This window comes from Eucalyptus grandis, chromosome 3 (assembly GCF_016545825.1).
Source record: "Eucalyptus grandis isolate ANBG69807.140 chromosome 3, ASM1654582v1, whole genome shotgun sequence".
NCBI lineage: Eukaryota > Viridiplantae > Streptophyta > Magnoliopsida > Myrtales > Myrtaceae > Eucalyptus > Eucalyptus grandis.
The window spans coordinates 1,140,522-1,164,411 of record NC_052614.1 but is presented as its reverse complement, the minus strand read 5'-3'; the positions used below and the strand labels follow the sequence as shown (position 1 = coordinate 1,164,411).

Here is a 23,890-nt window from a genome sequence, read left to right as displayed (position 1 = left end):
GACGTCTTACCTCTTACAATCTTTTGAATCTTAGTTAACAGAACATGAGTCTCAATCTACTTGTTTTGAAATCATTTGCGATTGTGTTCCATCCAGATGTAATAGATTGTCGCTAAAAAAGATAGCTTGAGGAGTCTCATCTTCAAGTTTTTACCCTTGGTGTCTCCAATCATTCATTGAAGTTCTAAGTTCCAACCTCCTACATAATGTCAAATTCCATTTTGTACCAAAATACTATGCCATACACTACTTGTCCAGGTGCACTAAAAGAATAAGTGGTTTATATCTTTTGTACCGGTCATACAAAGTTTACATTCAGGCTTCATTCGTTTTGCGGAAAATAATTTCTAAAAAAATGTTTTCCAAAGTTCCAACGTTTATTTCACAAAAAAATGAATTGCTTGGGGAAAACATTTTCCATGAATGAGGAAAAAAAGTCTTTTAAACTAGGGAAAAATGTTTTCCACTTTTTCTTACTTGGTTTCTCTTATCTCACACTCTTCCAAGCCTTCATTTCCTCCTCCTCCTCTCCCCCTTTTTTATTTTTAAATTCGAATTATTTTTTCTTTTCTTTTTTTCTTTTTTTTTCTTTGTTTTCCCTCTTCTTTGAGGGTGATTTTTTCACTTTACTAAATTAGCCGTGGGAAAATCCTTATAGACAGTAGAAATAGCATTGCTTGGAGTATTTATTGTATAGATTACAAGACTGATTACAAGACTTCGAACCTACACTTCGGGGTCATGTAAAAACATGTGTACTGAGAATCACAGCAATGCTATGAAATCCAAGATGATTTTCTGTTTCATTTAATAAAGACAAGAATGTGACACGTGTCAAAGAATAAAAGAATATCAATTGCTTCTCGACGAGAGAGAGAGAGAGAGAGAGAGAGAGAGAGAGAGAGATTAACAGATTGATAGAATCGGCTCCAAAAAGGGAAAAAAACGAATAGAGAATTTTCTACAAATCCTATGTCTTGTGTAGTTTAGGACATGGAGCACTCAGGAGGGAAGCCCTGGGGGAATCTTTTGGCATCCGTGCAGTAGTTGTAGATCATGTAGTTGCTCTGCACCCACTTGAGCCTCTCTTGGCTTGTCGAGTCAAGCTCTTCTGCTAGCCATGCATTACCATCCGAAGAAGATGAAGACGAAGTGCAAGATGACGACCCAGATGACCAAACGCAGGCGTTATCGGCGTTGAAGTTCCTGTAGGAAGCAGTGAAGGGCGCTTGCGTCCAGTCCGTCTTCACGAGCCCGCCTCTGGTCGCCCAGTCGTCCGCGTTCCAGAGGCTCGAGAATATCCTCATGGGCTGGGCCTTGGGGAAGGGAACACCGATGGACTCTGCGTTCTTGAACTCTCTGATGGGAGTCCCGTCCACTGAGAATCTGCAATGGTCGCGCACAAAGGTTTTTGAGTAAATGCCGCAGAGAATAATGTAGCGCAATGTAAATGCAAGTAAGGTCGCATTTTGAGCTTTTCAGACTCTTACATGATGCGTTGTGGATTCCAGAGGATGGAGTAGGTGTGGAAATCAGCAGTTGGGTCGAACCAGAGATAGAATTGCTGCTCTCGGTTACCCTTGCCTTGGCTGAACACGTTGGTGTGGAGAATGTATGGATCGCCGCTCAAGTTCCCCAAGAACTCGAAGTCTATCTCATCCCACGCCGACCCGTTTGAAGATAACTGTAGAATAACAACATAGCAAAAATTAAAAATCTGATCGAGAAAAAAAGAAGGAAGCTTGAAGATAAAGGGGCACAAACTGATTAAGAAGGAGACTTACATAGTATGCGGTGACGGTGCCAGCGGAGTTGCCGGGAACTAGCTTGAGCTGCATGTCAATCTTGCCGAACAAGTACTCGTTCTTGGACTGGAAGCCGGAGCCGGAGGCCTTGTCGAGGGAGAGAGTGAGGAGGTCGCCGTTGTTGAGGATCTGAGCTCGGCCATCACCCCAGGTTATGTCGAAGTCTTGATAGAAGTTGCGGGCGGAAGCAAACGTCCCCAAGAAACGACCACGAGAAGCAGAGTGGCGATGCAAAGCGAAGAAGTAGAAAGGGAGGCCATATTGGGCGTGTTCTGTCTGCTGCTGCTGCTGCTGTAGTTGAAGAAGAGAAGCAAATCTCAATGAGATGATATGAGAGTGAGGACTGAAGAGGAGAGAGAGATGTGGAGTGTTTGCGTTGATCGATGAAATGGGAGAGATGTGGAGATGGTATTTATAGCTTCGTACCGAAGATGAAGATGGGAGAAAACGTGTGAGAGATGAGGAGAGGCAACGAAGGATTGGTGGGAGTCAACCCCCCACGCTAACTCAGCTGTGGACAGTTGGCTTCCAATATAGAAGTTGCTTTAAAAAAGAAGAGGACAAACAGTGACACTACCACTACCAACGCACGTCCAGCATGCAAATAAATTATGAGGCAACGCGGTTCGAGACGACATGGAGCTTCCCCACACGGAGACGGGCTCTATCGTCTGTTCACCACCAGCTACTAGGGGTGAGCATGGTCCGGGTTGATTCGGGCCATCCTCTAACCCTGTGACTCACCCATACTGATGTCGGTCCTCAATTTTGGGACCGAGGACCGACCCTATTATTGAGGCTGGGGAAGGACCTGGGGACCGACCCAATGGGTTCGGTCCGGTCCGGTCAACCCGAGACCGATCAATAATTTTTTTCGTCTTATTTTTTATACTCCCTAAAAAAGTAAACCTACAAATTCAAATTACACATCCATCGATAATGCGGCATTGTGCAACTAAATTATAAATACCAATACATATTTAGTAAATTTAAGATGACACAATAATAAAAATTCCGTAGCTGTTAACCGCTCATCGAGATATGGGACAAGATGGAAAGTTCTTGTAATCATCTATCTTTAATATTCATAACACCATATGCAAAAGCGTTTTCTTGCATTTGATTGTAGAGTCCACTCAACCAAAAAATGAGCTTCACACCACTTGACTAGCAAATCACCGTAGCAACTACAGTATTACTCTACTCTTAAAAAATTTATACCATTTGACACAAATTGAAAAATAAAGTGCAGCTAAAATTCATTAATAAAATACAATTAAACCATAAAAAGTTCAAAATACTTAATATAAACCATGAATATATAACTTTACATTTTGTTAATTCACTTGAACTTCTAAATACCCGAAAACAAAACAAATGACACATAATTAATACTCAACAAAAGTTTTAAATTGAAATTATTATTAGTTCTATTGATATAACATCTTAATATAATATAATATAACAGACATTTTACTTAGGTTTGAATATATAAAAGAATTATAAATAATATAATATAATATACAGGGTTGGTCCAGGGTTGGACTGACCAAAAACTCTTAGGATCGAGGACCAACCCGCACAGTGTTGGTTCTGGAAATTCAGGATCAAGGACCGACCCGGTCCCCTTGGGAACCGGACCAAGACCGGCAGGGTTGGGCCGGTCTAGGGTCGGTCCAGGGTCGACCCTAGACCGCTGCTCACCCCTACCAGCTACATGCTTCACCATGAGCGGTCGCTGCTTTTCCTTCACCTAATGTCGGTGGATCTCATATGGAGGGGTACGTACCTTCTTCCCGTGCACTATAATTTGCATACATTAGAGATCACGTCGACTATCATCTTCGTGTATCTTAGGCAGAGACATTATAGGAGAAGCATCTAAAAACTTTCATGGAAAGCAAAAGTCCGTTCTCTTTCGACACCAAAGAGCGGACATATTGAAAACTCGTACTCTTTGAGAACCCACATGTCTCCTCCCACTATTCTACATGTACGATTCGGGAATGCGTTCTATCTAGATACATTCCGATTCTATTTTATTTTTCTCATTTCTTACCTTTTCAAATTTAACTTTGCTATTTCACCTCAACTTAACATACAACACCTCAAATCTTTGGAGAGAATATAATAAATTACATTTAAAATTGTTCAGATTATGCATGCTTTTTTGGTTCTAAAATGTAAAAAAAGTTCGGCCGAATGTTGCGTTGGCTCAAGTCAATCAATTTTTGTTAACTTCACTCGGGTTAACCTCTTTATTTGTTCCTCGGGTTTACACCTCGGTTCAATCAAAATTTTTTGACGGAGATTGCAAGTTGAGATCATGAAGAGAATTCCGTGCAGCAAATGTCTGCAGAGGCACCCGAAATCCTCTGTTTCAGATCCTTTCTTATCTTTCCCTCTATTCAATTTTTATTTCCTTTAAATTATTCGTGTATTCGTGTTCTGTCTCTTTGTTCAACTTATATTTCTCTCTGATTTAAAAGAGTCGATTATTATCACCTTTTTTCAGAAATTCCGCATATTGACAATTTGCAAGGATGGTTTGAAAGGATAAGTACAAGGAGTTTTCTTTTACTGGTGATTGGTGCATTCTTTTAGCTGGGAAAAGAAGATGGAAATGGACTTTGTTTGGTTGGAGGAAGGTAATCTTCAGGTTTTGCCTTATATATATGCTTTGACGTCTTGAATTTGCAGCAGCATTATGCCGATGCTTCTTTGGTTGTGCAATTTGTATGGATGACAAACTTAGGATTTGAGTGATTATCAGGAAGATTCTATCTGAAGCTATCTGTTGACGCAATCCACTGCTAACTATTCGAGCTCACACCAGAATCAAATATTATCTCTAGCTCGCATATGACTCACAGTATAATCAAGATATTCGCATGATATCCAATCCGAGATTGATAACGTTACCAGAATCACCACACAATCAGAATCTACGCATAATATGTAATCCTTGATTGATTCAAATATTATCTTCATTGGTGGTTACAAATTTTGTTGTCAATATCTATCTCTAGAGATTCTTTCTATATTTATATATACACACACACTTTTCTTATGTCTTCTATATTCTCTGTTTTCTTTCTGCATCTCTATTTCTGTCTTGGTATCAAAAAGGCAAAAGCCCATCGATCTAAATACGAGTGACTCAAATTCCTCTGCAAATTCCTCCTCTGCCGAACAAACAACTTTACAACAATCCCAGCCTTCCACTACAACCATCACCAGACCCACAACTCCTGCTGCCACAATCTCTGGTCTCCTTTCTTCTCCATCCTTCGGAGAACGCCTAGACGGAACAATTTATGTGATTTGACGTACACAGACCTAGGGCTTCCTCTCTTCAGCTAGTTCATTTTGATGTTTGGGGTCTGCCTCCTGTTTTATAAATATTACGGCTGTTTTATTGATGACTTTTATTGATTTACTTGGCTTTATCCCCTCGCATCTCAAGATCAATTTTTCAACATTTTTAAAGCCTTTCATGCCCTTATGAAGACTCAACTTCAGTGCAAGCTTTAGATGATTTAGTGTGATGGAGCACCCGAGTTCTTATCCTCTACCATGCACTCTTACCTTCTCAGTCATGGCATTCATTGGCGCATTTATTGTGCATAATCTCTATTTCAAAATGGGACCGTTGAATGCAAGCATTGCCAATACAGTGGAAACTGGCCTTGGTCTCATGATGAGTCTGCTCTTCCTTGTCATCTCTGGGAATTTGCTTTTGAGACTGCAGTTCACTTGATCTCCCAACTCCTGTTCTAGACAATTTGTCTCCTCGGAAGGTTCTTTATGATACTACTCCTGTTATATCTCACTTACAAGTGTTCGGTTGTGCAGCATTGCCATTAGAGTCCCCGAAGCTATTTAACATTAGAGTTTGTGAAATCAGCTAAGAGTACCGTCAGTTGCGGGAGGGGTTGCAGGCACACAGTACGATTTTTGGATCCTAGTTTGCGGCACCTTGCTCTTTAAGTTGGGTTGACTTGAGGTTGATCGGCCGTAAATCATGGTTGATTCTGTGTTGGAGTCAAGGATGTTCTTTGAGTTTGCAGATTTGGAAAGCTTGTCTGGTCATGATGGTATTGTGATGATCGGTTTTCTATGTTTGATCCTTCTGTGGAGCACAAGGACCAGGAAGAAAGTCGACCAAATCAGTCCCTCGATGAGGACATCGGAGTTGAATTCAACATAAAAACAGAACTTGTTCAACGTAGCGTTTATCTAATTTTCTGAGCTACGACGGCGTAATCAATTGTGTCATCAGTTTCATATTCAAGGCAGGAGCTGGCCTGTAAAATCCATTTTCATTCCCTTAATTTTGTTCTGTGTTGTATCCACTCACTGAGTCGCAGCAATACTATGAAATCCAAGATGATTTTCTGTTTTATTGAGTAAAGATAGGAATGCTACAATCGTCAAAGAATAAAAAAATATCAATTGCTTCTCGGCCACAAAACAAATTAATAGAATTGGCTCGAAAAAGAAGAAAAAGAACAGCGAATTTTTTACAAAATCAATGTCTTGTGTCGTCTAGGACATGGAGCACTCGGGAGGGAAGCCTTGGGGGAATCTTTTGGCATCCGTGCAGTAGTTGTAGATCATGTAGTTGCTTTGCACCCACTTCAGGCTCTCTTGGCTTGTTGAGTCGAGCTCTTCTGATAGCCATGCATTACCATCCGAAGAAGATGAAGATGAAGTGCAAGATGACGACCCAGATGACCAAACGCAGGCGTTATCGGCATTGAAGTTGCTGTAGGAAGCAGTGAAGGGCGCTTGTGTCCAGTCCGTCTTCACGAGCCCGCCTCTGGTTGCCCAGTCGTCCGCGTTCCAGAGGCTCGAGAATATCCTCATGGGCTGGGCCTTGGGGAAAGGAACGCCGATCGACTCTGCGTTCTTGAACTCTCTGATGGGAGTCCCGTCCACTGAGAATCTGCAATGGTCGCACACACCGGTTTTTGAGTAAATGCTACAGAGAATAGTGTAGCGCAATGTCTTAACCAAAAAAAAATAGTGTAGCGCAATGTAAATGCAAGTAAGCTCGCATTTTGAGCTTTTCAGACTCTTACATGATGCGTTGTGGATTCCAGAGGATGGAGTAGGTGTGGAAATCAGCAGTTGGGTCGAACCAGAGATAGAATTGCTGCTCTCGGTTGCCCTTGCCTTGGCTGAACACGTTGGTGTGAAGAATGTACGGATCGCCACTTAAATTCCCCAAGAACTCGAAATCTATCTCGTCCCACGTCGACCCATTTGAAGATAACTGGGGAATAACAATATAGCATAAGTTAAAATCGAATCAAGAAAAAAGAACGATGCTTGAAGACCAAGGGGCACAAACTAATTACCGAGGAGACTTACATAGTATGCGGTGACGGTGCCAGCAGAGTTGCCAGGAACAAGTTTGAGCTGCATGTCAATCTTGCCGAACAAGTACTCGTTCTTGGACTGGAAGCCGGAGCCGGAGGCCTTGTCAAGGGAGAGAGTGAGGAGGTCGCCATTGTTGAGGATCTGACCTCGGCCATCTCCCCAGGTTATGTCGAAGTCTTGATAGAAGTTGCGGGCGGAAGCAGAAGTCGCCCAAGAAACGACCATGAGAAGAAGCGCAGCTCTACAAAGCGAAGAAGTGGAACGAGAGGCCATATTGGGCGCGTTTTGTTTTCTGTTGTTGCTGCTGCTGTAGTTGCTGAAGAGATGCAAATGCCAATGAGATGATTTGAGAGTGAGGACTGTAGAGGAGAGAGAGAAGTGGGGGTTAGTTTTGCTTGATGAAATGGGAGAGATGGGGAGGTGGTTTTTATAGTTTCGGGGGCAAAGATGGAGAAGGGAGAAAAGCGTGTGAGAGAAGAGGAGATGCAAAGAAGGATCAGTGATGGTCAAACCTCTACACCAACTCAGCTGTGGACAGTTGGCTTCCAATATAAAACTGTTGTCAAAAAGAAGAGGACAAACAGTGACATTACCAACCCACATCCACCACGCAAATAAATTATGAGCGGACGCGGTTTGGGACGACGCGAAGCTTCCACACCCACGCCGACACAGAGATGATCTCTATCATCTCTTGACCGGCAGCTACATGCTTTACCAGGAGCGCCCGCTGCTTTTCCGCCAGCCAATGTCGGCTCTCATAGTCAATTCATTTATTCTGAAAATTCATGAGCTAACCCTACAACAAGGTCATAATGACCCGATTTGATGGAGGCGGAGAGTGGTTGTCAGGGTCAATGGATTCGGATAAGAAGTGGCTATCAGGGTCAAAAGATTCAGATAAGAAGAGGCTGTCAGAATTCTAGAACGGCGACGGAGGTATAAATAAATGGAATTCCACACCTAACATGGGAAGAGTGTGTCTAGAATATAATTGTGAAAACTAGAATTAATTATTTTTGATGTAACGGTATTAGCATTCTTTAATTAACTCACTCGAGGTATTTTCTTTTTAATTTACCCAACTTCAAGTCTTACGGTTTTGTCTTTTATTCTAGGGGGTTAATACTCTGAAAAACCCCAAACTGGTATATTTGTGACAAATTTACTATAAACTATTTTTGTTACCATGAAAAACCTCAAACTGGTATATCTGTAACAAATTTACCCCGACTGACTATAAAAAAACCCTAAAATGGTATATTTATGACAAATGTACCCCAAACTAATTTATTCGACTGCAAAAAATCTCAAAATGGTAAATTTGTGACAAATATACAATTTGCTAAATTGGATTAATACTACAAAAAAAATCACAAAAATTGTAAATTGTGACAAACGAAGCATAAAATCCTAAATTAGTATACTGGTCAACTGTCACGTGTCATTTAAAATAATAATTTGAGAACAAAATTTAATAAAAACTAACAGAGGGTAAATTTGTCACAAGTGTACTAGTTTGGGGTAAATTTGTCAAATGTATACCAGTTTAGGATTTTTGGTGGTAAAAAAAATAGTTTTTGGTAAATTTGTCATAAGTGTACCAGTTTGGGGTTTTTCAGGATATTAACCCTTTTCTAGGAGGTCACACATTTTGATATTGTTCTAAATTAAGTGTGATTAACTTTAAAGTTTCAAAACAAAACTTGCTATTATGTCAAAGGATGTCTCCGTGAGTTAATTCCAAATATATCCCAGGCACACTCTCTCTCTCTTCAGTATGCAATTCAGTTTTTTCTTACCTTCTTCGCCATCCTAGAAGGTTGATAGGAGCTGCTTCTTGTTTGAGCTCTTTGGCCCATGCGGTCACTTCCCATCCTTGTCGGACCAGGTCGTTATAGGCCTACCAACTATTGTGTGGCTTGTCCCCAAACAACACATCCACTAGAGGTGGTTATACTCTAATATTATGTCATCCCTAAATTGAATCACGGAGGCATTTTTTGATGTAACTATAATTTTTGGAGTTTGACCAAGTCAAATGTCAAAAAGTACAAAAGTTGAACAATCAAAAAAGCAAATGAAAAAGAATGGACTCAATTTTATAGGGATCGAGAGCTTATGTAGAAAAGGGAAAGAGAGAGAAAGAAAGAAAGAAAAGAAAGAAAAGAAAGAAGATTGAAAATAGAGGGAAAGGGGAAGAAAAAAACTCATGCGTACACACCTTGGAGATCTCATCAAATTGTATTTACTTCGGTTTGCAACACTCGATAAGTGCACACACCCTTCATTTGTCTAATTGGAGTAGTTTTTAAAATTATGGCACAAATTAAAAGTTTCGAAATTTGAGTCATAAAGTGCAATTTTTGAGTTAGTTGAGTTTTGAGATTTCATAAAAATGATGGATTATGATGTTGTGGAGCCATAGGATTTGATGAGTCATTTTGGAGCAACCGATTTGTTGGAGCAAAATTTTACGACTTCGTTTGCGAGTTCCATGCTACGAATAGCTTAAATAATCGCTGTGGGTGTGCGATTTGTTGACGCGTAAGAGTTGTTTTTGTTAGCATTTAAGCATAGTTTAACTGATTTGTAGTTGTTATAGTATTTTACTTGGTTTTGACGTCAATTCTCATCTAATTGTTAGGATTACGAGATTACCGACGCATATAGTTACGCTTTTGGCATTCTCAAGTGAGTGATGGTATTTCTGTTATGAATTTGTAAACTCATGTCTTGAAAATGATATTGATTTGAGTATTGTATGAGTTATTTAAAGCATGTTTGTTGCATAAAATCTATATAAGATATTTACTATCTTTTGGTATTTGAGAATGTTTTGAAAAATGTTTTAGGAAATAAGTTGCAAAAAGTAATATATATGTTTGATGAATGGAGTTGAGAGTGATTTTGAGTATTAAATTGTGAAATACTTTATAAAATGCATTTTATTTGATAAACGAAGTTGTGAATGGTGATTCGATTTAGTTTATGAAACTAATTTACAAGATGAATTTTGAATGTTGATTATGGTAATAGAGGATAATAATTCGCTGCTTAATATAATTGTGGACTTGGTTAGAGGTTTTTGGGTATGCATATTGATTTTAGGATATCATTCTAGGCCATGGAGAACTTGACAACGGGAATCTTGTTCGCTTTGTCACAGAATGATATGTACGATCATTATTAGATATTTGAGCATGAATATGGTCAATAGAATGGGCCGTTGACATGTGATTTGAGATTAGTTGATGGAATGGACCATCGTCGTTTGATTTGATGTGATATTGATCAATGGAATAGATATCTATGATTTAATGTTTTTTTTTTTGTCAGTCCTACGCTATTCCTACTCTACACTTACTCTTAGATTTTTGCCCTACCTCTTGCAGGGCGTGGGAGTCGAAACCCACTCCTGAAACTTACGCGTCTCCACCCCCATCCCCCTTGAGAAGGTGGGGATTTGAACTCCTTACCTCCCCCTTCCATATTTGAAGGGTGGCCACTAGGGCGAATCCCAGTGGTTATTCAATGTTGTTGATTTAGATGATTTTTGATATGTATGAAGTTTTGTGGAAAGATATAACTTGTTTTTTTGTATTGTACATGTACGAATTAGGGTACTTGAAATTAATGTGTACTTTAGTATTTTATTACTCACATAACCGCATATTTCATTGTTCATTTTGACTATATGAGTACGTATATTCGCTCCGACCAAATTGTTGCTAAAAACAATTCTCAACAAACCCTATGGCTTCATGACACCATAAACTATTATTTTCATGAAATTCCATAACTCAATAACTCAAAAATCAGATTTTGTGGATTAAATCCTACCACCTAAACCCCAAAATCAATCCGATTGGAGGAACGAGGGATGCGAGTACTTACTAAATGCTGTAAATTGGAGTTGAATCATTTTTTTTTTTAACCTGCTCGTGCTCTCGGTCTATTTAAGAACCGAGCGTCCCCTTCTTTTCTCTTTTCTTCTTTGACTTTTCAACCTTTATTTTCTTTTTTCTTTTTTTGGTGCCACCACCCAAATTTTACAATTGTAGCCCGTCTCCACGGGCAATAAGTTTGCAACTTCGTTTGGTCGAATGAGGTGACACGATTATGATGAGTGGGAATAAGGTTCTCTCGTCGCTATTTGAGCTGTAACAGGTAATGTAGTGGAAGGCTGAAAAAGTGCGCAAGGAATTGTGGACTGAAAAACGAATGTGGCTTCAAGTTGGGATGATCATGAGTCAGGAGTTAGAAAAGGACAAACTATTTTTGTTCAGAACTATATATAAATGATTGATATATTTGAAGCTTTAAGTCCCTGAAACTATTTAACATTAGAGTTCGTGAATTCAGCTAAGAATGCCATCGGTTGTCGGAGGGATTGCAGGTTGCCCACTGCACGATCTATGGATCCTAGTTTGCGGCACCATGCTCTTTAAGTTTGGTTGACTTCAGATTTATCAGCCATATATTGCGGTTAATTCTATGTTGGAGTCAATGATATTTTTTGAGTTTGCAGAGTTGGAGAGCTCGTCTGGTCATGAGGGTATGATGATTATCGGTTGTCTACGGTTGGTACTTCCGTGAAACACAAGGACCAGTAAGAAATGTCGGCCAAATCAGTCCCTTGATGAGGATACCTCAGCGTAAAAACAAGACTAGCTCAATGTAGCGCTTATCAAATTTTCTGAGCTACAACAGCGTAATCAATTCTGTCATCAATTTCATGTTCAAGGCAGAAGCTAGTCTGTAAAATCCATTTTCATTCCATTAATTTTGTTCTGCGTTGTATCCACTCACCAAATCGCAGCAATGCTATCAAATCCAAGATGATTTTCTGTTTTATTGAGTACAGACAAGAATGTTACACATGTCAAAGAATAAAAGAATATCAATTGCTTCTCGGTAGCAGAGAGAGATTAACAAATTAATAGAGTTGTCTCGGGAAAAAAACGTAAAAAAAAGAAAGAGAATTTTCTACAAAATCAACGTCTCGTGTCGTCTAGGACATGGTGCACTCAGGAGGGAAGCCCTGGGGGAATCTTTTGGCATCCGAGCAGTAGTTGTAGATCATGTAGTTGCTCTGCACCCACTTGAGCCTCTCTTGGCTTGTCGAGTCAAGCTCTTCTGATAGCCATGCATTACCATCCGAAGAAGATGAAGACGAAGTGCAAGACGATGACCCAGATGACCAAACGCAGGCGTTATCGGCGTTGAAGTTCCTGTAGGAAGCAGTGAAGGGCGCTTGCGTCCAGTCCGTCTTCACTAGGCCGCCTCTGGTCGCCCAGTCGTCTGCGTTCCAGAGGCTCGAGAATATCCTCATGGGCTGGGCCTTGGGGAAAGGAACACCGATGGACTCTGCGTTCTTGAACTCTCTGATCGGAGTCCCGTCCACTGAGAATCTGCAATGGTTGCCACAAAAGTTTTAAGTAAATGCTGCAGAGAAAAGTGCAGTGCAACGTAAATGCAAGTAAGATCGCAGTTTGAGCGTTTCAGACTCTTACATGATGCGTTGTGGATTCCAGAGGATGGAGTAGGTGTGGAAATCAGCAGTTGGGTCGAACCAGAGATAGAATTGCTGCTCTCGGTTGCCCTTGCCTTGGCTGAACACGTTGGTGTGAAGAATGTAGGGATCGCCGCTCAAGTTCCCCAAGAACTCGAAGTCTATCTCGTCCCACGTTGACCCATTTGAAGATAACTGTAGAATCACAACATAGCAAAAGTTCAAAATCTGATCGAGAAGAAAAGAAGGAAGCTTGAAGATAAAGGGGCACAAACTGATTAAGAAGGAGACTTACATAGTATGCGGTGACAGTGCCTGCGGAGTTGCCAGGAACGAGCTTGAGCTGCATGTCAATCTTGCCGAACAAGTACTCGTTCTTGGACTGGAAGCCGGAGCCGGAGGCCTTGTCAAGGGAGAGAGTGAGGAGGTCGCCATTGTTGAGGATCTGAGCTCGGCCATCTCCCCAGGTTATGTCGAAGTCTTGATAAAAGTTGCGGGCGGAAGCGGATGTTGCCCAAGAAACGACCATGATAAGAAGAAGCGCGGCGGTACAAAGAGAAGAAGTGGACCGAGAGGCCATATTGGGCGCGTTTTGTTTTCTGTTGCTGCTGCTGCTGTAGTTGCTGAAGAGATGCAAATGCCAATGAGATGATTTGAGAGCGAAGACTGTAGAGGAGAGAGAGAAGTGGCGGTTAGTGTTGCTTGATGAAATGGGAGAGATGTGGAGGCGGTTTTTATAGCTTCGGGCCAAGGAAGAAAAGCGTGTGAGAGAAGAGGAGAGGCAAAGAAGGATTGATTGGTGGGGGTCAAACCTCTACACCAACTTGGCTGTGGACAGTTGGCTTCCAATATAAAAATGTTTTCGAAAAGAAGAGGGCAAGAAGCGACATTACCAACCCACATCCACCATGCAAAGAAATTATGAAGCGACGCGGTTCGAGACGACACGAAGCTTCCCCACACAGAGACGAGCTTTATCGTCTGTTCACCGCCAGCTACATGCTTTACCGTGAGCGGTCGCTGCTTTTCCCAAAACTCTTTATTGACCGAGAGTTGATGGATTGCCAGCTCTTCTTCTACCACAGATTTACCGGTCAGTGCTGCACCCGGTTCTACTTCCATTTGGATAACTCAACTGTCAAAAAGGTGGTAGGAGGAAACTGGGATTATAGTATTTTGGCCGCCATGGGAGAGAACTTAATTTGAGTTGTCAAAATAGAAGTAGTAGGAAACTAGGCTTATTCTCAATTCCAAAAGGCTTTGGTTGATTAAAAAGGCATGGATAACACAAAACTCATTTGAGCACACTGTTATATCTGATTATCTTCTCGCCTTCAATTTTCTTTTTTCCAGACTAGTTTGTCTAACTCATCAAAATCACCAAGTTAGGATGTTCAATGGCTTCCATTGGAAGTGGTTCCAAGAAAGCTCGTCACCTTCCAGCTTTGTCAACGAAATTCGCCGGATGACGATTTAGGATTTTTCGTGCTTTGAGGGAGACAGAGAATGAGCTCTATTTATTTTCAAATTAGGGCCAATTGAAGAAACCGAATAGAGAGTTATAAATTTCCACGTGGACTTATTGTATCAACTAAGTTAATGCAAGTGTCATTCAGTTAAGCAATTTCAAAGTGAAATTTGATGGCAACCAAGGAGAATCCATGTGTCACGTGTGTATCAGTTTAGAATTTTTTATGAGTCCAAAATGAATTTATCACAAGTGTATTGATTTTGAATTTTTCATAGTATCGATTGTACATCAATTGATTTCCCTTAAATTGTCTTAAATTATATTTGAATGCATATCCTCAATTCCAAAGGGCCTAGGTTGATTAAAAAAAAAACACAATTTATGTTTCTTATCCCAATGCACAAATCGGTGTTCCCTATTTAGGATCGCCTTTTCTTAAGGTACAATTACCATCCCAAATCTCACCAGACATTATTTTGTTGATGAGATTGGTCCTTTCTTTTTCATAAACCAAAGACCACATCACAAAATACATATATTCATATTAAGTGCTACACATCCAATATCAGCACATCTCTCGGGTTGCCATTATTCTTGCACACTATACACGCCACACATATAATACGACACCTCATAAGCTCTTTACATGATAGCACACTCGGGAGCAAATCCACTAGGGAAGCGTTTAGTGTCGGTACAGTAGTTATAGATCATGTATTCCCTTTGCACCGACTTCATTTTCGCTTGTCCATCTGCGTCCATCTTCGCCGTGAACCACCCCGGCTGGTCCATGGGGCCACAGGACGACGACCCGGAGACCCAAACGCAGGCCTCGGCGCTGAAGCTCCGGTAGGAAGCCGTGAACGGAGCTTGTCTCCAATCCGTCTTCACGAGGCCGCCTCTCGTGGCCCAATCGTCGGCGTTCCACAGCGTGGAGTGGAGTCTCATCGGCTGGCTCTTTGGGAAGGCCACGCCGTTTGACCCCAGGTTCCTGAACTCCCTGATGGGTGTGTTGTCCACGGAAAATCTGGAAAAATAGAGAGAAAAAAGCAGCATGCCAACTGTAATTATCTTCGAGGAGAATAAGCAAGAAGTAGCTTATAGCTGCACATAACTTTTTTTACACCAATCTTTGCAAATATTTCGGTCTAGCATTATTCAATTCCTTGAATGGTCGTGCGACTCAAGAGAAATTAGCAAAGCTACAAGTACATATGATTGATTAAAGTCCTTTCATTATGAGTAGATGATGTGATAAGTATATTCATGTTATTCAACAAAACTTGTAATTTTAATCTGTAGAACTTTTGTAAATCGGTCACTATATGATTCTAGCGTCATTTGGTAGATAATAAAATGCATTACATGATGGTCTGTGGATTCCAAAGGATCGAATAGGTGTGGAAATCAGCGGTGGGATCGAACCAAAGGTAGAACTGTTGCTCTCGGTCGCCTTTGCCTTGGGTGTACACATTGGTGTGCATCACATAAGGGTCACCGCTCAAATTCCCCAAGAACTCAAAATCTATTTCATCCCACGATGTCCCCTCCGATTTCAACTGCACAAACCAAAATCCACAACAACGAACTCGTCAGTTAGCGTATACCATCATCGCTAATTTCTTGTAATGATTAATTAAAAGATTGTGCACATATATATGTGCAAAGAGCTACGTAGTAGGAGGTGACGGTGCCGGCTGAATTCCCTGGGACTAGCTTAATTTGCATGTTGATTTTCCCAAACAAGTACTGGTTCTTGGATTGGAAGCCGGAACCGGAGTCCTTGTCGAGAGAGAGCGTGAGAACGTCTCCGGAGTCGAGTATTTTGGCACGTCCATCGCCCCAATTGATGTCAAAGTCCTTGTTGAAGTCACTCGCTCGAGCAACCAGCGATAAGCCTGACCAAGCCACCATGGAAAGTACACATAAAACCAAACCCTTCGCTTCGGATGAGGGAGAACCCATATTGATGGCGAAGTAGCTAGAAACTTATCCAGCGAAAGTGTCACGACGGAGATCTTTCGAGTGCATGTGCTTTGGCTCCTTCTTCCTTCTCTTCGGCTTATGGGTCCCCGCCTTATATATGGGAACGACGGGGATTTAAGAGGTGAGAGAGCGAGGGAGGATTTTAAGAGGGAAATGCCAAGTAGGGAGGAGAAGCAACAGATGGCGAGAGGGAAGGGAAAGAGGCCAGGAAGAAAGGCGAGAGGATGGCGTGGTCCCACGAGCGACCGCTCAGAGAGGAATCAATGGGACAACACTTGTTCGATTCCTGAGCCTGTTTCTGCTTGTCCAGAGCCCTCGCACTTATCTCGTGCCTCTCACTCACCGACACCGGGTTTGTCGGGCCCTGACCGTACGCCTTTGACATCTAATCTGCGGGCTGTTCATCCCGAATCTTCATACTCCACTCGAAGAAAATCCCCTGAAACGCACCAATTAAGCTTGGTATACCCCCCATATTTCCCATCGTATTATACCTAGACTCGATTTAATCTAATGTACATCGCCTAGAACGGTGTTATCGTATTGGAATGAGAACGTTAAGACTCTTAATTCACATCATTTTAGTTTCCTCAACATATAAGAAACTGCCACACAGTGCTTAATGCAAGCACATTAGTGCTATGCTTACTGTGCCAATTTCAAAAGGGAGATGCTTCTTTTATAATTAGAAGGTTTCAGGCAAATGGTAATAGTACGTAAACTCAATGAACTATCTACCACAAAAATATAAGCGAGTGTCGACTAATTTTAGGACTCCTTTCAAGGGGAGGGGGAAGTCCGCCACAGGACAAGAATCCCACTTTCTGAGGATTGGGGGGTGGTGGGCGCGTGTTGTTTTGGGGGGATTCTCTGCACGGTGCGAGACACCACGCGTTGCAATTTAAGCATGTCTTTCTTTCGTCGAATGCACAACATTATTCATCCATAATAAAATAAGTTCTTTTTCGGGGGCCAATTCAACCTACTACCACTACTGGATTATTACTCAATTAAATACAAGCAAGCTAGTGTAGACAAAGGTGGCTTTCTCCTTTACCTGATCAAAGAAAAGGACGACTAAACAAGCTGATCGCTAAAGTGATTGCTAGGTTAAGATTAAATTATTCCTTCCTTCATTGAAAACATCGGAAGGAAGAACGCTTCTTCGAATTAAATATCTTGATCAGTTGCATGTTTTCTTTGCTGTATGCTGCGGTTTGTAGGCCTAAACGCGTGTCGTCCGTAGCCGAACTTAATGTCGAGATGTGGTAATTGATGGTTGACTTGTGCGCCTCTTTCCTTTGCTTTAAGACCGACTCACTTAAGCTAAGACATATCGCATAGACACCTACGTAGGTTAATGCTTTCGCGACAGATGAAATCGGTCGGCGGCTACTTATATTAAAGAGTCAGAGACAGCCAACTACTCAAGAAGGATATGCATTTATAGCTTCAACCTTTTTCCCACTCCAAAACGCTTTTGTGGTGGACTTTGCTTGTTGCTTGCAAAAAGCTTTTTGAGATGATGTGCTTAAGTGGAACCTCGGACCTCTTGAGAAGTATCTTGTACAGTATTCGATGTGGAAAAGTGTAAGAAAAGTCAAATCTACTATATATTTATATGAATTTAGTCCTAAATTTTTTTTTTATTAGTACCAATTTAATCCTAAATCTTTTGATCTGGTGTCAGTTAAGTCATTTTAGCTAATCTTAGTTGGATATAACTGATGTAGATACTGATCGATTTACGTGGTACAAGCAGCGTTGACGTGGATAATTTTAATAATATCTCGATATTTTTTCGATTTTTTAAATTTTCATTTTCCTTTTCATTTGTTTTCATTATTTTCCTTCTTTGTCCGATTGGTTGCCGAGGTTGATGATTGGCAAGGGCCAATGAAGTTGATCTCACTGGCAATAGGCAAGGCCCAACCTTGTGGTCAAGGGGCTCAAGTCTTGCTAGTGGTTGGTCCGACGTTCGGTTGGAGTAAGAAGGAAGAGAAGGAAAAAAGGAAAAAAATAAAAAGGAAAAGGAAAAAGAAAATAAATAAAAAATTCGAAAAAATATTAAAATATTGTTAAAAGTCGTCAATGTTAGCATTGGCCGTGTTATGTAAGTTGGCTGGCATTCACATTAGCTATATCCGGCCAAAATTAGCTGGAATGACTAAAGATTTATGATTAAATTGTCACCACGTCAAAAGATTGAAATTAAATTGGAATCAATACTGGGACTTTTGTAACACTTTTCCCGCATATGATGCGATAGAGATGCACAATGAAATTGACTAGTTAGAAACAGTCGTCTCAAATTTCAAACACAATAATTGATGGGAATATATCGAATATGTCACATTAGCTATAAAACCGATGCATAGAATACTTTTTCCTAAGCCCCTATCGCATTTAATTGTGCTGGAGATTGGTAATGTTTTTAAGTACATCTTTGTATGTTCACAAACCGAGACTTAATTTAATTTGATTTTTTTAATAAGGTGCAATATGATGTCCCTCTCATGTATTTGTAATTTAAATCTTCTATACGAAAAAGGAAATTTAGTAATTTACTAGATAGAATATGTCTCCACACGTAGATCAACTTCGTTATAATTTTCGCGCATGCGAGGTCCATATCAATTACATATAAAAAAAAAAAATGCTAAGTCTCGGCCAATAATGTTGATATTTCTAGAAACCACTTAGATTCTATCTTTTGACGACAAGTCACCTCATAACATGCTCCAAGTCACGAAGATTTCGGTCCTGACATTGGCCTTTACATGGGTAGAGCTTTCTAGAAAGCATTCTGGGCTCTAGCCTTTGAGAACTTATATGCGTGTAATTCACAAAAAGTTATGGGCAATGTTGAAAATATTAAAAACGGTGTAAAACTTTATTTTTTTAGCCCCAAAAAAACTCCAAATTTAGATCCAATTTCAATTCTATCATAAACCTTTACTCCATCTCATAAAAATATCTTCAACTTTTGGTCGGGTAACAATTCTACTCTGAATTTTTTTTGTCTCATAAAAAATTATTAACTTTCACTTGAATCCCATATCAATCCCCATTAACCCTCCGTTCAAAATTTTTCTTAGTTATATGGTATTTTCACATCATTGCTCTGGTTTTTCTTTTTCAAATTTCATATCCAGGAAAATGTTTTTTGGAGATGAATTTCCATGTCAGCCCAAACAACACTTTATATAATATGAAATTTCAGTAAAAACTAGAGCAATTAAAGTTGGTTTTCTTCTATTGCTAGAGTCTTTATTCCATCTTATTTGGGGTTCTTTGATTTTGTGTTCAGTCTTTCATCTCTCATGGTCGGAGAGCTCACGCTTGGGACACTCGGCTCAAGACACTCGAATAGCTCGCTTTAGAGTTTCTCATCTCTCGGTTGTCAAGATAAATTTTGAATAGAGACTCAACATGGGCAATTTTGTGACTCGAGTAAAAATTGATGGTTTTTAATGGGGCAAAAAAATTTAGGACAAAATAGAGATTGGATATAAAATTAGTGATTTTTTATGGGACACAAAAAGATTTAGGATAGAATTGGGATTTCCCCTAAAAAGTTTGGAGTAAAATTGGAACTGGACTTAAAATTGAAAGTTTTTTAGGGTACTAAGCTTGATTTATAAAGTGATGCGCAAAATTGTTAAAGGTGTCTAAATATGATCAACTTATTCAAATATTTATCTATAGATTGGGATGATGATGATGATTATCTAAGACCCCAGCATTATGGAAGTAGTAATCACTGCCTCCATTAACAAATTTGCTAATCTGGCATGTTTTAATTGCGCTCCAGAAGCTGCTGGAGACAGCCCACTGGCCACGGCTCTCATGATTAGTCAGTCAATCGTGTAGCGCTTTCCAGTTTATAGCACGCGGTTTTGCACTAAGAGGAACCAATGAACTCGACGCGCAAGTCCTCATCCACAAAGGAGGACGGCAGGGAAGAAGCACCCGTTCTGCTTCTATAGCCTACCTGGGCCACCGGTTCCCACCACATAACACCCTCCCAGAAGCACCCCCGGAAATACCGGTTCCCACCACATAACACCCTCCCAGAAGCACCCCCGGAAATACCAAAAAGCAAAGGTCTTTTCGGGAGAGGCTCACGAAATGAATTTGTACTGGTTCGTCATCATTGATGATGACGACGGGGACCCTTTTGAAAATTGAAAGATGCGGGATGCTTTTTCGACCTTGGTTTTTGGTGTCCAGCTGTTAACTCTTCACCTCCTCCCCACCAACCAAAAAAGAATTAGCCAAATTGCGTTTTCCCATTTCGCAAATGGAACATTCCCCAACACGCCAAACACCTTCTATATAAATACCATCCCTAGCCTTAGCACCACCACCATCCTTGCGTTCCAAGTTCTTTCGACAACCCAAGAAAGTCCACCACCCACTTTCCCACACCTCCATAGTGTAAAGAAGTCCCACTTCAACTAAACCCGCGACTAAAGCGTTTGCCAATGCCCACCTCAATTTCTTCAAACTCATTTCCTAGGACGACCATGTTGGTCGTGTGCGCGATCCTCATCGGCTCTTCCGTGGTTGCCTTGGCCGGTAACTTTTACCAAGATTTTGATGTCACTTTCGGAGATGGCCGCGTCAAGGTACTGGATAACGGCCAGCTCGTCACCCTTTCCCTGGACAAGGCCTCTGGCTCCGGCTTCAAGTCCAAGAACCAGTACCTCTATGGCAAATTCGACACGCAAATCAAGCTCGTCCCCGGCAACTCCGCGGGCACTGTCACCACCTTATACGTAAGTTCGACCATCCTTTTCGTACAGTTTGGAAAAGACAAAAAAGAAAGAAATCATTATTTAAGCTCGTTTTTCGCTATATTGACGCGAGAAACTCATTCAATTTCGTTATAGAGAAACGCAAGTCTTATACCATAAAGATTCTAGCTCATGAGCACGATTGACTCGCTTTAACTAAAAATCCATCTTGGATCAATACGTAAGTAGCCAAAAGGGATTTCGATGAACAGTGCTAACGCAATTGATGTCATTCTTGTTACGCAGTTACATTCGGACGGGTCGACCTGGGACGAGATAGACTTGGAGTTCTTGGGGAACTTGAGCGGCGACCCTTATATCCTCCACACCAACTTGTACAGCCAAGGCAAAGGCAATAGGGAGCAGCAATTCTATCTCTGGTTCGACCCGACAGCCGATTTCCATACTTACTCTGTCCTTTGGAACCCTTTACACGTCGTGTAAGTACTCCTCGTCCTGATCATGAAAACCTTTGAACAAACAAATTTCCTTCTAAAATAACACCGATTTGAGGTCCTTCGCCACATAATGAATGACGGATCTCTTTCTGCTAAAAAAAACAGGTACTTTGTCGATGGGATTCCAATAAGGGAGTTCAAGAACTTGGATGCGGCGGGGGTCCCCTACCCAAAGAGCCAGCCCATGACCCTCTACTCGACCCTATGGGACGCTGAGGACTGGGCCACCCGGGGCGGCCTCGTGAAGACTGACTGGTCGCAGGCGCCTTTCACCGCCTCCTTCAGCGGCTTCAACGCGAGCGCTTGCGTCTGGTCCAACGGAGCCTCCACTTGCCCTTCTTCCTCGGCCGCCTCGGCGAAATACCCTTGGTTTTCTCAGCAACTTGATGCCGCGAGCCTGCAGACGATGAAGTCGGTCCAGCAGAAGTACATGATCTACGACTATTGCGAGGACACCAAGCGATTCCCTCAGGGCCTACCCCTGGAGTGCACGCTTAAGACCAAGTCATGAGATCATGCACATAAGCAAAAATATGATAATGTTCACACATATGCCTTCATATCATTAATTTGTCAAGTATTGTGATTAATTCGTACGCCGTGGATGTACATGAGACGTGCTCATGGTTTACCAAGTCAATAATATGTTTGATTAATTGGATGATGTGATGGGGTTTGGATGTGATTTATGTTAATAGATGGTGACTTCCGCTTCCAGGTTAGGTTATCTCATCGTCTTATAATTATTGCTTTTTGGACTAAGCATGGTTGCGAGGTTGTTGCGGGGAAGTATGAATTGCTGCCCAAAGGGGGTAGAGACCCGTGTCTTTACGTAAACGAGCGACAAAGAAATGTGGAAAGAGAAGCAACATAGATAGTATATATACCATCTTCTTTAATCGAATCAATAATTATCTAAGCAAGGCCCATAGTCCAAAGGATCTTGATTACGATTGTTTTTGGTATTATACAAGTATGGAAGGAGACGCCTGATCGATGACGATTCCCCTCTTGTCACATCTTGAATCCTACAAGAATAGAGTTAATGACATCTTTTGATGTGAGAGTGGGACCATCTCCAGATGTATGGTTTATGGACGAACTATGCAAAAACTGGCGAGCTTGTAGCAACAGAGTCCGACGAGGGCGGGGAAAAATAGTCGAGGCCAGAGGACTTGAACAAGGAATGGTTCCCGGCAGGATTCTAGGTTGGTGAAGGAGGCAGAAATGAATTGAAGTATGCATCAAAAAGGGAAAGAGCGATTCTAGAACATATATGTAAAAGTTGAAATTAACTAAAGGAAACGTAAACTTATCTTTGGAACTCTAACTTAAGCGTACTCAAGTGGAGGCAACTCTAGGATGGGTCACGCCAAGAGCCAAAATCATGAGACTCGGTATGGAACTGGTCAAATTGGATAGTACCTTGGTGAGATAATCTAGGGATGTCACATCTCTAGTCTCTATCCAAAGCAGCTCAAGAATTACTCCTTAACTTCCTCAACCTAGCTAATATCATTGATGAACTGCCTATTATTCCTCGATTCGTTTCAATCTCATGGTTGTAAAAAGTAAGGACTTATTTCCTGGTGATCTCCAAGGTCCATGTTATGGGACCTCCAATTAGTTAGGTAGCTGTAGATGGTTCTTGATTAATTATGTCCATTATGATCAATGGAACTTTTCCAAGCAAAGGTTGTAATGTAATGAAATAAAAAAAGAAAAGAAAAAGAAAATTATTTCACGTCTGTTCGGAGTGAATAGGATCTATTTATGCATCATTAGGTAATTTTGGTTTTATTTACCGAAACAAAAAACAATTCCAGTTTTGACTTAATTTCAACTAACTTTGATTATCAATGTTCCTTGGCTTATCTCTTAATCTTTTCAATATGTTGATTATTTGAAAATACTATATAGTGTAGATTTATGTATTATACCCAAAGATATATATGTAAACACTTGCTTTTCTTAAATTAACATACTTCTGTAACTTTAATAGCTGTAATGATATAGGCAATATGATAGTGCATCAAGGATATGTCCAGAAACTTTGTCGCGAAAAGACTCATTTTTATGCTTTCTATAAAAAAAAATGTTCAACTTATTCTTACGTTTCGACAAAACAAATTTATCCTCACATCAGTAGTTAGTTACTTTTTGATATTCATATACATAAGTCATTTATTATGAAATGGGTTAATACCATAAAAAAAAATTAAATCAATATACCTGTAACAAATTTACTTCAAACTAATTTTTTGACCACAAAAAATCTCAAATTGATACACATATGATAAATTTACTCTCAGTTAATTTCCATTAAGTTTTACTATCAAATTATTGAGTTAGATAACATATGAAGGGAGTACTAGTTTGAGGTTTTATTTTCTATTTGTCACAGATATATTAGTTTGTGGTTTTTCATGATATTAATTTAATTAAATGGAAACTAACATAAGGTAGATTTA

At 40.6% G+C, this 23,890-nt stretch overlaps 4 protein-coding genes and 1 pseudogene across 4 annotated transcripts; 1 reads left to right on the top strand and 4 right to left on the bottom strand.

Moving 5' to 3' along the window:
* Positions 1 to 710: 710 nt before the first annotated feature.
* On the bottom strand, positions 711 to 2,199 carry LOC104435970 (annotated as a pseudogene).
* Positions 2,200 to 6,183: 3,984 nt separating this feature from the next.
* Positions 6,184 to 7,602, bottom strand: LOC104435971 (probable xyloglucan endotransglucosylase/hydrolase protein 23). Its single transcript, XM_010048696.3, has 3 exons — positions 7,182 to 7,602; positions 6,890 to 7,083; positions 6,184 to 6,753 (listed from the first exon to the last, which is right to left on the bottom strand). The coding sequence occupies exons 1-3, from the start codon at positions 7,461 to 7,463 to the stop codon at positions 6,354 to 6,356; spliced, it is 876 nt and encodes a 291-aa protein (XP_010046998.1). The 5' UTR covers positions 7,464 to 7,602; the 3' UTR covers positions 6,184 to 6,353.
* Positions 7,603 to 12,015: 4,413 nt separating this feature from the next.
* On the bottom strand, positions 12,016 to 13,398 carry LOC104435966 (probable xyloglucan endotransglucosylase/hydrolase protein 23). The gene is made up of 3 exons (XM_010048690.3): positions 13,001 to 13,398; positions 12,707 to 12,900; positions 12,016 to 12,604 (listed from the first exon to the last, which is right to left on the bottom strand). Exons 1-3 carry the CDS (start codon positions 13,283 to 13,285, stop codon positions 12,205 to 12,207), a joined length of 879 nt encoding a protein of 292 aa, XP_010046992.1. The 5' UTR covers positions 13,286 to 13,398; the 3' UTR covers positions 12,016 to 12,204.
* A 1,276-nt stretch (positions 13,399 to 14,674) lies between these two features.
* Positions 14,675 to 16,375, bottom strand: LOC104435965 (probable xyloglucan endotransglucosylase/hydrolase protein 25). The gene is made up of 3 exons (XM_010048689.3): positions 15,851 to 16,375; positions 15,542 to 15,735; positions 14,675 to 15,203 (listed from the first exon to the last, which is right to left on the bottom strand). Exons 1-3 carry the CDS (start codon positions 16,139 to 16,141, stop codon positions 14,819 to 14,821), a joined length of 870 nt encoding a protein of 289 aa, XP_010046991.1. The 5' UTR covers positions 16,142 to 16,375; the 3' UTR covers positions 14,675 to 14,818.
* Positions 16,376 to 20,522: 4,147 nt separating this feature from the next.
* On the top strand, positions 20,523 to 22,083 carry LOC104435963 (probable xyloglucan endotransglucosylase/hydrolase protein 23). The gene is made up of 3 exons (XM_010048688.3): positions 20,523 to 20,943; positions 21,208 to 21,401; positions 21,525 to 22,083. The coding sequence occupies exons 1-3, from the start codon at positions 20,650 to 20,652 to the stop codon at positions 21,928 to 21,930; spliced, it is 894 nt and encodes a 297-aa protein (XP_010046990.2). The 5' UTR covers positions 20,523 to 20,649; the 3' UTR covers positions 21,931 to 22,083.
* The last annotated feature ends 1,807 nt before the right edge of the window (positions 22,084 to 23,890 follow it).

Bases quoted from the DNA above. Each gene is read 5' to 3' on its own strand.
- LOC104435971 (XM_010048696.3), bottom strand. From the start codon at position 7,463: ATGGCCTCTCGTTCCACTTCTTCGCTTTGTAGAGCTGCGCTTCTTCTC. The intron at 7,084-7,181 runs GTAAGTCTCCTC...GTTATTCCCCAG, and splicing joins GCACCGTCACCGCATACTAT to TTATCTTCAAATGGGTCGAC. The intron at 6,754-6,889 runs GTAAGAGTCTGA...CGACCATTGCAG, and splicing joins TGGAATCCACAACGCATCAT to ATTCTCAGTGGACGGGACTC.
- LOC104435966 (XM_010048690.3), bottom strand. From the start codon at position 13,285: ATGGCCTCTCGGTCCACTTCTTCTCTTTGTACCGCCGCGCTTCTTCTT. The intron at 12,901-13,000 runs GTAAGTCTCCTT...GTGATTCTACAG, and splicing joins GCACTGTCACCGCATACTAT to TTATCTTCAAATGGGTCAAC. The intron at 12,605-12,706 runs GTAAGAGTCTGA...CAACCATTGCAG, and splicing joins TGGAATCCACAACGCATCAT to ATTCTCAGTGGACGGGACTC.
- LOC104435965 (XM_010048689.3), bottom strand. From the start codon at position 16,141: ATGGGTTCTCCCTCATCCGAAGCGAAGGGTTTGGTTTTATGTGTACTT. The intron at 15,736-15,850 runs GTAGCTCTTTGC...TGGTTTGTGCAG, and splicing joins GCACCGTCACCTCCTACTAC to TTGAAATCGGAGGGGACATC. The intron at 15,204-15,541 runs GTAATGCATTTT...CTATTTTTCCAG, and splicing joins TGGAATCCACAGACCATCAT to ATTTTCCGTGGACAACACAC.
- LOC104435963 (XM_010048688.3), top strand. From the start codon at position 20,650: ATGCCCACCTCAATTTCTTCAAACTCATTTCCTAGGACGACCATGTTG. The intron at 20,944-21,207 runs GTAAGTTCGACC...CTTGTTACGCAG, and splicing joins GCACTGTCACCACCTTATAC to TTACATTCGGACGGGTCGAC. The intron at 21,402-21,524 runs GTAAGTACTCCT...TAAAAAAAACAG, and splicing joins TGGAACCCTTTACACGTCGT to GTACTTTGTCGATGGGATTC.